The sequence below is a fragment of the Sturnus vulgaris genome, chromosome 1 (genome assembly GCF_052056855.1).
Source record: "Sturnus vulgaris isolate bStuVul1 chromosome 1, bStuVul1.hap1, whole genome shotgun sequence".
Taxonomy (NCBI): domain Eukaryota; kingdom Metazoa; phylum Chordata; class Aves; order Passeriformes; family Sturnidae; genus Sturnus; species Sturnus vulgaris.
The window spans coordinates 30,292,814-30,305,364 of record NC_142243.1 but is presented as its reverse complement, the minus strand read 5'-3'; the positions used below and the strand labels follow the sequence as shown (position 1 = coordinate 30,305,364).

Genomic DNA, 12,551 nt, shown 5'->3' with positions numbered 1-12,551 from the left:
TGTCTTGTTTCATGCCGGGGATTTGTCGCTCCTCTGGCATTTCGTTCGCCCTGTCCGCCCTTACACCCCACACAAGCCGGGGAGCTCTGCGTTGCCCGCTCCGCCCCGCACCCGGCCGTGCCCGGTGGCTGCCAGGCCGGCAGCGGAGGAGCGCGGTCCCCACGCAGGGAGCAGAGAGAACTTCGCCCCGTTTACCGATGGGGGCAATTTCTAGCTTTCCCTCCCAGGCGTTCCCCGTTTGAATCTGAGCTGTTGTTAAAAAGACACACCACCTGCTCTGTGCTGCCAGCGAGCGGGGAAGGAGGCACAAAGGCGGGGGATGGGAAGAAATAGTTTTGGCTGCAGACATAGAAGAGAAATTAAAATAAATAATCTCTTTTCCCAGGAAGTGCCGGACTCGGGCGCCTTGTGGGAGGACGGACTGAAGTGCGTGGTCAGCACACACAGAGTGTGGGCAAAGAGGGTCTGTAACCCTCCCGTCTCCCGGTGTGCCAGGTTGGAAACGCGGATCTTCCCGGGTTTCTCTTAAGACGAGCTCAAGGACTGGTGCTTATGCATGTACGAAGCCAATGCCTGGTTTCCCCACTGCTTCCACCTCTGAAGATGGCTTTCTCCGACCGCAGTCCTCCAGGCTGGCAGGAGGAGGCTGTGCCACTACCCCTCCCCAGCCCAGAAATGTGCGGCTCCCTCGGCAAGTCAGACCCCGGGGCGCTCAGTGATTGGGAGTGCGGCGTGTGCTAAAGCGGGTCAAAATTAGGATGTGCCTGGATGCTGTCCCGCGGGTTATTTCCCTTTCCTTCTTTCCGCTACAAGCCGTGCCCGCTGCGGCGAGGAAAGCCCGAGAGGTGCGGGCTTTGCCCGGCCGCTCGGCCCCAGCACAGGCACTGAGCTGCTCTCACTGACCCCTCCGCAGCAGCGCACCCGTGCTGGGCACCCCCACAAGCTCCCGGCCCGGCCCCTCAGCACCACCCCAAAGCCGAGCGCTGACCGAAGAGTTTGCGAGGGGAAACCACGGAGAGGGAAACCGAGAAAGAGGTTGGGGTAAGGATGTATGTGCGTGCGTGTGGGGAAGCCAGATCACTTGTGAATGGCTTGAAAAAAAAATAATTGGGGGAGGGCGTGGAGGGGGGGAAGCGGAAACTTTCCTATAAAACTCAGCAAAAGTCCCTCCTCTCCACGTCAGGCCAATGACACTGCTGCCCCCAAACTTTCCGCCAGCAGGAGCTATAAGAACCTCCAAGTCTTCAACTTTCTCCCAATCCCAGACACCTCGAAGGGGCTCCAAGGAGGGATCGGGAGGGATTTTTTTTTTTTTTTTTGGTTGGCCTTTTTATTTTTTTCCTCTTGGATCCTGATGCCATCCCCCCTCCCCCCAAAGTGAGGTCCTCCCTCCTTCCTTCCCTCCTCCTTCTCCTCGCAGGCCAGCGAAGCAGCCGATCAAGGGGGAGCTGGCGGGTTAGGTGCCCCCCTCTTCTCCCTGCCCTCCCCCCCCTCCCGGCCCGCTTCTCGCGTCTCCCCCCAGAGATGATGCAGCAGGACGAGTCAAACTCGCCAGTCTCCCCCGCCGACGACAGCTTGAGCAACAGCGAAGAGGAGCCGGACCGGCAGCAGCTGCCCAACAACAAGAGAGGGGGGCGCAAGCGCCGCTCCAGCCGCCGCAGCGCCGGCGGCGCCGTCGGGGCCGCGGACGAGCCCTGCAGCCCTGCCCAAGGCAAGCGGGGCAAGAAGTGCGGGGCGGGCGGGGGCGGCGGGGGCGGCGGAAGCAGCAGCGGCGGCGGCAGCCCCCAGTCCTACGAGGAGCTGCAGACCCAGCGGGTCATGGCCAACGTGCGGGAGCGGCAGCGCACGCAGTCCCTGAACGAAGCTTTCGCCGCCCTGCGGAAGATCATCCCCACGCTGCCCTCGGACAAGCTGAGCAAGATCCAGACCCTCAAGCTGGCGGCCAGGTACATCGACTTCCTCTACCAGGTCTTACAGAGCGACGAGCTGGACTCCAAGATGGCAAGCTGCAGCTATGTGGCCCACGAGCGGCTCAGCTACGCCTTCTCGGTGTGGAGAATGGAGGGCGCCTGGTCCATGTCCGCATCCCACTAGCAGGCGGCGTCCCCCACCCGCATCCCCCCGGCAGGAGCCCTAGGTAAGACAGGGACCCCGAAACCGGCGAGAGGAAAGGGGGGAGGGAGGCGTGAAGCCGCCGGCTGCGCCGTGAGCCGGGCACGCGTGGCCGTGGGGCGAGAGGCCCTCCACCCCGCCCGGAGGGGCCTGGCTTCCCGGAGCAGCCGGGAGCGGGGCGGCTGGAGGTGCCTCCCCCGCTCCGGCGTGTCCCTCCTCCTGCGCGGCCCGAGGTGCGCCCCGGGCCCCGGGGGCCCACGCGTGGCCGGGCAGGGTGGGCTGCGGGCGGGAGGCGGCGGCGGTGCGGGTGTGCCCCAGCCAGATGGGGCCGGCCTGAGATCACTTTTTCACCAAACGCCGCGGAGCCAGCAGGGCTGCTGGGACGGCTCCTGCTGCCGCCGCCGCTGCTGCCGCTGCTCATATTTTGAAGTGAATCCATGTCGTCCCGTTGTGCTGCCCGATGAGGGTTTCCTACCGCCCCAGCAGTCCCTTTCCTCGGCTCTGACACCGGCACCGCCGGGCTGGGGCATCTATCACACGGGCACCGCACCGCCCGCTCGGCGAGTTCTCCCTGCTCCATTCCTGCCCGATGCGCGTATTTCCAGAGACAGAGAGGTGTAGGTAGATGTTTGTATAACTTTCGTTTCAGTAACGAGTTTTCCGCCCTTTCTGGGTTTTTGCAGATGACATTGTTCCCACAGAAGGAGAGAATGGACAATCTAGAGACTCTGAAGTTGGATACGATTTTTTTTTGATCTTGTCTAACAAAAAATGTACCAAGGATTTCTTGGAAATTAGAAGAGTAATATCCAAATTCAAAGCAGGGCGTGGGGAGCACTTAAGGAAAGAAAGAGAGAAGGGCTTTGGACAGTGACTACCCTCTGGGCGTCGGTACAATCCACACATCTCTGCATTCTGATAGAAGTCTCAATCGTTCGATTTTTTTTTTGTTTAATTTTGACGAAGAATGTTGGAATTGAACTTTTTTTATTTGCCCTTTTTTTTTTTTCGCATGCATGCATTCCCAAGAGTTCGTGCCTATGAGCCACTGATGAAAGGAAATATATTATTGCATTATTGTGGACTTTCTTCATTCTTGAATGAAACCAAGCAGCCAACCAAAAATATCCCTGTAGAGATGAAAACCTTTTATTTTTTTTTTTTTTTTAGGGGGGAAATAAGCTGGGCTCAAGTTGTTATATACCCGGTTCCTAACTTTTTTATTATTATTATTTTTCCTCTGAGAAAAAAATAAACATTTTATTTATTTATTGATGACCCATGTTAAAATGCAAATAGATCCGGTGTCTAAATGCATTCCTATTTTTATGATTGTTTTGTAAATATCATTGTATATTATTTTTCTGCAATAAATAAATATGATTGAAATTTTAATAACCTTAAAGTTTGGTTTCTCTGAGAACTCAAGGTTAAAACTGTAGATAAATACCTGCTTGTTGAGCTGTAAAGACACCCAAGAGAGAGGGGCACTAGTATAAACAAACCAGGCGAAAAACGCAAATAAACCAGCTACTGACAGACACAGGCACGTTATTTATTGAGACAGCTTTATTATTCTGCACTGAAGCTCAGTGCATCTGCAGAGGAAGGTATTGTCTCTTCTCTCTTTCTCTCCCTCTCCCCCTTTAATCTTCACGCCAGGCACGGCGGAGTTGCGCGGGGAGCGGAGTTTTCACAGCAGAGCTCTACCCCTGCCTTCGTGTTTTGCCCCCAGTTGTGAGGCAGGAGATGGGCCCGTTCCCCAGCCCCCGGTACTTTTGCTGATATCCCTGAGGAAGTGGTTTTAAACAGGGATTCGTCCATCCAAAGGCAAAGCAAAAGAAAGTGAGCTTGAAATAGGGAAGTGTCTAGCGAGTGGGGTTTTCCGGTGGAAGTGATGTTTGCTCTGCTCTCTAGGGTTTTATATAATATATATACTAGCCATCACGTTTTCGTTGTGCAAAGCACGGAGGGATACTCTAACCCGCCCTCTTCTCCTTTTCTACGTGTAGGGCACATATTGCCCCTCTTTCTTCTCACCATGCTTTCCGCGGGGTCCCAGTATGCGGGAGAACCCGAGCTGCAAAAGAGAGGGAACCTCCAGATCTGAGGGCTCGGACGGAAGGTGAAAGGGAAGTTGTAAAAAGAAATCCAGAAAACAAAACATCTCAAAGCAAACCTCAGCCCTTATAAACGGACAGCTGATTGAGTGTCTGCTGCCACTTGCTTATCTCCCAGCGCTTGGCAGCCGGGCAGTGAGCGGGGAGCAGCGCGTCCTGCCCCTCCGTGGCCACGGAAGGTGTGCGGGGACCGCTGCTGTCCTGGGAGCTGAGCTGTGCCCTCCGTAGAGACAGGCACTCTGCCGCCGGAGCTCGGCCAGCGTCTCGGGTAAATAGGATGGGGTAGCTCTTCAAGACAGAGCCTGTTTGCATAGCCCATGAGTTGACTTTATTGCCTGTATTTGTTTCCACATCCGCATATCGCCGTCTATTATCCACATAGCAGTATTATGAATATAGTATAATATCGGGCATATTTTTAGCCAATGCGCAATGTTTACAGTAGAGAGCCCGCAGCGCTGGTTTGCACTGACGGATTAGCGAGGACTTGAAAATTAGATGACGGCCCTGGTGGTCGCAGCTCTAAGTGATGGAGAGGCGGGAGGACTTTGCGAGCTCCTAAATGGTCGCCGCCTTTCCCCGGCACCCTGGCACCCGCAGCTGCCCTCTCGGAGACTCCGAACCCCCGGCTCCGATGCGACCGGCTGCCGAGGAGCAGGTAATGTCTGCCCGCGTTACCTCGGCTGCAGCGAAGGCGAGAGGCACAGGGAGCCGGAGCAGCTTTGGCAGTGAGGCTAAGGGAATTTGGGAGGTTATAGAAGATTTCGGTTGTTCCTTTCGGGGGAGAAATCACACCGGGGAAAGTTGGGAAAAACTCCCCACTTTTAGAAAGAAAAGAGGTTCCGGGAGTGAAAGAAACAGCCAACCAGACGAGCTGTTCGGTGCTGAAGAGAAGGCATGTTGCGTGGAAGGGGATTCCTGCGAAATGTGAACGAGGAATCAAGTGCACTTTTAAAGCCACGAATCAAACTGTGCTCGGCCTCAGAAATCGGGAGAGGCCCTGCTTGACGGACTTAAACCTGACTGGCTCTGTTGCAACCAGCAAGAGGCCTCTGGGCCAACCGGTGCAACACTTTTCCAGCAAGCTAAACACCGGAGTGAGAAAAATCCCTAATTCCTATCCGTGGGGCTCATGCCACCGGCAGGTCTTTATTTCTCACTTCTGTGTCCCTTTGAGCGAGTCCCTGCCGGCGCCGTAGCATTCCCGGGCAGCGGGCACTCAGCAGGCGCTCTTTCCCGCCTGACAACCTCTACCTTAGCCGCATTTATAAAAAAATAAAATTAAAAAAAAACCATAAAAGAGATATAAACCTGTTTTAAAACCAATAGCGTACCCTTTCCTGGGTTGAAACTGGGGACTGCAGATGCCTGGTGCTCCTCGGGCTAGAGCCAAAAACGATTAAGTCAGCGTCAGGCTCACTGAAGGAAAAAAAAAGAAATAATATGTATATTAATTTGCCTTCTGGGAATTTTAAACACTCTTGCAATCGGGAAATTAGCTCTGCCTTTGGAAATCCTGATTGATTTCGCTTTTTATTTCTCAGAGGCATCAATCTACCCCGTGCATTCGCAGGCTGAGAGGTCCGGGCCGGTGCGGCCGGGGCGCGGAGCGGCGGTGCCGGGGCTGCGCCTCCTGCGGGGCGGCGGGCGGGGGGCGCCGGCCGCGGGCCCTCGCACATTCCTGGGTTTGGCAGGGGCCGCCCCGCTGCTTTCTCCAAGCCCGTATCGGATTCCTCCCCGGCGTATGATTTCACTTGAAGTCCTGCCCAGGAGCCCTTCAAAGTGCGCTCTTGTCCCGCTCCCATGATGTCAGGCGGTTTTCCCTGCATCTGTAATTTTAAGAAAAACAAACAAACGCGCCGTGGGGATGTGCGGGGAAACGGAGGGAGAGGGCGGGGGCACAAAAGTCACGGAAAAGCGCATGGGGAGAGGGACTCACCTGCGGCGCCGGCAGCCCGGGCACCTGCCTCCCGGGGCGAGCCGCCGCGGGGCTCGGCGACTCCCGGGAACGGGCTCAGCTGCGGCGCCGCTGCTCTCCGGGTCGCTCTCGGTGGCTGCATCCGCCCCGGTCACACGGCTCTCCCTTCACCTGCCCGCGCCGGCAAGCAGCAGACCCGCCGGGAGAGCGGGAGCGCTCCCGCCATAAATTAGCATCTTTGGGAAGCGGGTGGTGGTGGTGGTGACGGCAAATCCAATCCACCCCGTAAAGGGATCCGGGAGGCTAAAGGGAGAGAAAAAAAGAGAGGCGCACACATCCACATCCCATCAGGACTTATTTTATTTGCTGCACACATAACCTGCCCGCAGTAAACATGGCACAGGATGTATTTTACATTAACTTCTGCACCAGCTTCTTTCGACTTCAGTCCACTTAATGTTCTTGGCAAATCAAAGCACGTGTCCTTTGAAGAAGGTGTGTAATTGGAGTTTAAGGCATGTATGGAATTCCCAGATGTCTATAAAGTAAGAAGGAGCATTTGGCAGGTCACTTGAAGGTGGAGCAGGTTAAAATCACTTGTAGAAAAGTCCCCCTTTTCTTTTTTAAAAGCAAACAAGCCGGCCATTTATACGGACCGAGTGATCGACATTGCGGGAGGCTTAGAACGGTTTTACAGAGCACGAACAATAAAGCTGAGGAAACCTAGTGATGATGGTAGCACCCGTTTTAAAATCCGAAATAAAAAGCAAAACAAAACTAAATATTCAGATCGGCGAAAAAATTGTCCATTCTCTTTGTAATTCTCTGCCTTCTCCGCCCGCTCAGGATCACTTACACCGTTCTTATCTACATAGTCGTCTTGTCTTGGTTAGCGGACACTCCCCATTCTTTTCATAAAGAGGTGACATTAAATTTGAAGAAATTTTACAAAATTTCCCTTGTTCAATATATGGACAAGGGCAAGAAAAGAAGAGTTTTATTCCAAAATAATTCAGACGAACCACGCTGGGATAAAGACGGCTAAAGGTATCAGGAGCAATTAATAACAGCAGAAATAATAACGGAATAGGTTCAGGACAATTAGATGCTGATAATTTCACTTTGAGAGTATTATCAGAGTTCGTGCAAAATATTAGCCCGAGTAGGACCACGGGTTCGCTTGGGGGGGAGGGGGGGATGCCGCAAATCCTGTTTGCTGGGCTGAGAAATCCCAAAGCGAAATATTGCGGCGGGAAGAAGACCCGCTCTGCCCTCCTAATGCGGGGAATTCTGGAGGTGGGAGGGGGCGAGATGAGGAAGAATGCTCTTGGGAAGGGTCGGGGTCTCCCCCTCATGATTAGGGTTGCTTTGTTCTAATCGAGCAGAGGCAGTCATTAAACAAGCAGTCAAGAAAGGAGCAATACACGCGACTGCAAGCCGTGGAGGAAAGGAGAGCTTCAGAGGGGAAGGGATTTTGACATGTGAAAAGTTAAGCAGGTACCTGAAGGAGGTTTATTTTGACCAGATGTTAGAGATTTTATGAAAATGTCACGTGAAGCGAACAGATGTACAACTTGCAAATGGAGCCCCGCCTTGTAAACACTGGGAAGAGAAAGGCTCGCAGAAATTCAAGCATAAATCATTCCTCCTTTTTCTGTATGTGTGTATTTGCACATATATGTGCAATACGTAGGCTTTATTTAAACTGCTTTTTATTTGTTTGTGAAAAGAAACCAAAACAGCCGTTCTGTCCAAGCTTGCTACCCTCTTCCAGTGCGCGTAACCAATTTATTTCCTTCCTTCCTTCCTTCCTTCCTTCCTTCCTTCCTTCCTTCCTTCCTTCCTTCCTTCCTTCCTTCCTTCCTTCCTTCCTTCCTTCCTTCCTTCCTTCCTTCCTTCCTTCCTTCCTTCCTTCCTTCCTTCCTTCCTTCCTTCCTTCCTTCCTTCCTTCCTTCCTTCCTTCCGTTTTTCTTTCTTTTATTCTTTCTTCCTCTCCCCTTCCAGCTCTTGTTCTCTTCTTTCTTTCTTTCTTTCTTTTCTTTCTTTCTTTCTTTCTTTCTTTCTTTCTTTCTTTCTTTCTTTCTTTCTTTCTTTCTTTCTTTCTTTCTTTCTTTCTTTCTTTCTTTCTTTCTTTCTTTCTTTCTTTCTTTCTTTCTTTCTTTCTTTCTTTCTTTCTTTCTTTCTTTCTTTCTTTCTTTCTTTCTTTCTTTCTTTCTTTCTTTCTTTCTTTCTTTCTTTCTTTCTTTCTTTCTTTCTTTCTTTCTTTCTTTCTTTCTTTCTCTCTCTCTTTCTCTCTCTCTCTCTTTCTCTCTCTCTTTCTCTCATTCTCTTTTATCATTCTTTCTCTCCCGCCGGTTGACCCCCTCCTTTATTCTCGGGTCCATTTGATCCCAGGGAAAGTATCGGATCTCTCCTGGGAGGACAAACTGAAACTAATCAATTGCCTTCTATTTGAAGGTGGGTAGGAGCTCCTAAGAGGACAAGAAGAAAGTCTGGGCTGGCAGCCCCTAGCGCTCCGGGCGTGGCTGTGCCCGGCTGTGCCGGGGCTCCCGGCCCCAGGGAGCGGGGTCCGCGGGCGAGGAACCCTCTGTGCTGCCCTGCCCTGCCCTGCCCTGCCCTGCCCTGCCCTGCCCTGCTCTGCCTTGCCCTGCCCTCTCTGGCCCGGCCCCTGCGCGGGAGGGCGGCAAAGCCACGGCTCTCCAGGAAATTAAAAGCTTTTGACGTTCGCAGCAAGGCACAGCCGGTCCCTCCGTAGATGCCAGCCCTGCCTTCCGGGGTGGCTTTTTTTCCCCTTTTGTATGGTTTCCTTTTGTATGGTTGCTGTTTTCCAGAAGATCCCGTGGCATTTTAATGTAAAATCTATGTTGATTTTACCCCCGATGGCCGCGGTTATGGGTGCGGCGGCAGGCTGGCAGGTGGTGGGAAGGAAGGCGATCCCTCTGCCAGCCCATCGGCCGCAGGGTCAGGAATGGCCCAGGAAAGATCCCCGCTGGAGCCAGAGGCAGCCCGAGTCTGTCGGACTCCTGCAAACAACCTGCCTATGTCTCGTCCACAGACCATTTCGATGAGCTGTAAATATGCCTTGCTTACTTCTGCACATCTATTTCTACAAGTGGATTTGACATATTAATTTTGAACTGCGGTAGAGGCTTTTATAATAGATACTTCTATTGAATAATAGAGGAGTTTTCTCTGAATTTTGCTAAACAGAAATTATTCAGTCATTATTTTTCTTTTTATGCAAATTTTTCAAAGGCAAAAAGGCTGACATCAAGCATGTTAGCTTTTAGAATGACAATGCAGAAATATATAACGCAGATAAATAGACTGAGGTGTTATCCATAATAGATAGCATCAGCCTAAAAATCCCTAGGGATTCTTAATCTAGATTTATTGCATTTGAGTCACAATCAAATGATCTTGTAAAAATGTTTAAAGTTTTTTCAAATAAAAGAGCCCTTTTATTTAAAGAAGCGGAGTACTTTTCTTTCCCCCCTTTATTTCTTATCTATTAATGCTATAAACGACAGACTCAGGATAGCCAGCTGATACCACAGTTTTCAGCAAATGCCGATTTGTACTGTATTTTTAAGTTGCTATTTAGAAAACAAAGGGAAAACGGCTTTCACGTTTGTGTCAAAATTTGAAAAGGAGTAAGGCTTTCCTTCATGTGTGAAAATGTATAAATTCTGGACTCAGCCACGAACACACACACGTACACACAGACACACAGACACACAGAAACACACACACACAGACAGACACACATACACACTCGCTTCTGAACCATAGAGCTATCAAACATGTTTAGTGACTGAGTGAGACGCTGTCTACAAAGGGGTTGTTGATGTAAGAGCCAAATTAGTGTTAATTTCAAACAGGCGGCTAATTCCTCCAAGGAACCTCAGCACTTTCAAAGTGCTTTGCCATGCTTCATATGTAATTATTGGCGATGGAAAATATATCCATTTCCCATGAAGAAAGATTAGCTAATTGACGAAGTTCTTTTTCTTTCTTTCTTTCTTGCTTTTTCTTTCTCTCTTTTCCTTCCTTCCTTCCTTCCTTCCTTCCTTCCTTCCTTCCTTCCTTCCTTCCTTCCTTCCTTCCTTCCTTCCTTCCTTCCTTCCTTCCTTCCTTCCTTCCTTCCTTCCTTCCTTCCTTCCTTCCTTCCTTCCTTCCTTCCTTCCTTCCTTCCTTCCTTCCTTCCTTCCTTCCTTCCTTCCTTCCTTCCTTCCTTCCTTCCTTCCTTCCTTCCTTCCTTCCTTCCTCTCACTTTCTCTTTTTCTCCCTCTCTAAGCATCTTGGAACACCTTTCAACTTCAAGGTTTTTGCACCAATATAAACCAGATCCAGAACAGACTCCCTTCCCCCCCCCCTTCCTTCTCCCAGTCCTCAGATCTGAACTTAAAACATATATCATAGATCAGTTTTCATCCAGCGAATTTAGACATAGTTCCTCGACCTGTATTTTCAAAGAGATTTTGGGCTGGAGTCTGCAATATTTAATCCAGTCAGCTATTAAATGTCCTCCAGCTTGAATAAAAAATTTAAACAGGCATCTGCGCTGGGGATAATGACAGTTAAAGCAGTTTGGGATATAGTGTGTGTGGCAGAGAAGGGGAAAATGGACAGAAGGATAATGATTAAGTTTTTGATTTGGAAAATTCCTGAGTTTTAGGAGTTCTGTCAGAGTATTGGTGGGGAAGAACATGAAAGAAGCCCCTTTGCTCAAAGGCATGGCTTAAATGGGGAGAAGCAGTACTAATAATACGTGACAGTGCCTGACACTCGCCTTTCTTCTGCCTGCCCAGCAGTAACATGATACCTGCTCCCCCAGGGATGGCCAGGCCCACGATGGGCAGCCAGCCCCTGCAGGGGACCCAGCTCTGCTACACGGGGTGCTCCGACGTCGGGGGGGTTTCCACAGGGTCCGATCCCACCAGGAAGGATCCCCCAAGCACCCCACCAGGAGGGTTTTCCCCTTCTTCCCCTTGAGACCTAGGGATGGATGGGTTGGGAACTTGAGGGTATTTAAGACAGAGAAGTCTTTTTCTCCTTTTCTTTTCTTTTCTTTTCTTTTCTTTTCTTTTCTTTTCTTTTCTTTTCTTTTCTTTTCTTTTCTTTTCTTTTCTTTTCTTTTCTTTTCTTTTCTTTTCTTTTCTTTTCTTTTCTTTTCTTTTCTTTTCTTTTCTTTTCTTTTCTTTTCTTTTCTTTTCTTTTCTTTTCTTTTCTTTTCTTTTCTCCTTTTCCTCTGTCAATTCTTGAGCTGATGGCTATTTGAAAGATGGAGATAGGGACTGGGTAGATTCCTAAAATCCTACAGGGCTTGGATTCATGGAAAAGAAGAGCAGAGCATCAGGAAGAGGCTCTGCCTTTGACTTGATGAAGCACGTGTCAGATTCTGCAGTTCAGGCAATTAAAACTCGATTCTGATCAAAGGGCTTCATAAATCACCAGGAGAAGTGAACTGGGCAGAGACAGCTGTCTGTGTGAGCAAGCGGGGGGCAGCTTCTTATCCCCACCTTTCAGACACTGTTATCCTCTCACACTGCCTCCATGGAGTCTCACTGGGAGTAGATTTTTCCTGCTGTTTTATGGAGGCTTGTTTATTTTTGGAAGTATTTCAGTAAGAAAAAAATATATGGAAGGAGTTCGTGACCATTGGTGACTATGCCAGGAACAGAAGTACCACAGTATTTTCTGATTAGAGAAAAAAATACTAGATGCTGAGGAAATAGTGACAAAAAATACTTCTCTCACCCTTAAGAATGAAGCATGAGATGTAGGATTATGTGTGCTGGTCTAAGCCCTGGACAGTCCTGAGTGCAGAGCAGAGAGCTCATACCCAGGAATTCCTGGCTCTTCTCTCATCGGGCTCCACTGCTAAGATCTGGGCAGTGAAAGGGAGAGCTGGAAGGAGAAAAGGAGAAGGGAAAAGGATTTTATATCTGAGTGAAGGCAAAGCCTCTTCATTGGAGCAGAGCACAGGGAATTCATGCAGCCCAGTGTGTGCCAGCCCTTGTCTGTGAGCAGTCCTCAGGTGTCAAGGACACTCCTGCTATTCAGTTCCCCTCTAGTGTATCTTCCCATGTCAGATGTAGTGTGTTGTAGGAGTTTACAGCCTGAAGTGCTGTTCTTTGATATTGGAATTTAGGGGTGAACATATTAGTGCTCTCAAGGCACTTGTCAAATTTGAGTGCTTTCTGGGTGATTTATAGCAAGAGGCTCCTTTCTGACACTTCCAGATGCCAAACCTTTCACCTTGCAGAAAACGTGCTTGCAATAGCCAGGGTGAGTTTGTGCCTGCTCTTTAAAACAGCTGCTCTGGGGTAATAAGGTGGTAGGCAAGCCCAGTAAGGAACCTTTTTATGAGATTAGCCAGCGGTTTGAATGGTTTCCAC

The 12,551-nt window shown here is 50.2% G+C and overlaps 1 protein-coding gene and 1 long non-coding RNA gene across 2 annotated transcripts in view; both read left to right on the top strand.

Moving 5' to 3' along the window:
- LOC148225131 (uncharacterized) overlaps positions 1-800 on the top strand; it is a 98,352-nt gene extending 97,552 nt beyond the window's left edge. Inside the window, exon 4 of the long non-coding RNA XR_015802813.1 lies at positions 386-800. This is a non-coding gene — a long non-coding RNA (uncharacterized LOC148225131). The remainder of the gene's footprint in view (positions 1-385) is intronic.
- A 119-nt stretch (positions 801-919) lies between these two features.
- TWIST1 (twist family bHLH transcription factor 1) lies at positions 920-3,510 on the top strand. Its single transcript, XM_014893746.2, has 3 exons — positions 920-1,041; positions 1,421-2,137; positions 2,796-3,510. Exon 2 carries the CDS (start codon positions 1,525-1,527, stop codon positions 2,092-2,094), a length of 570 nt encoding a protein of 189 aa, XP_014749232.1. The 5' UTR covers positions 920-1,041; positions 1,421-1,524; the 3' UTR covers positions 2,095-2,137; positions 2,796-3,510.
- Positions 3,511-12,551: the final 9,041 nt, after the last annotated feature.

Excerpts from the sequence above, each read along its gene's own strand:
- TWIST1 (XM_014893746.2), top strand. The coding sequence starts at position 1,525 with ATGATGCAGCAGGACGAGTCAAACTCGCCAGTCTCCCCCGCCGACGAC.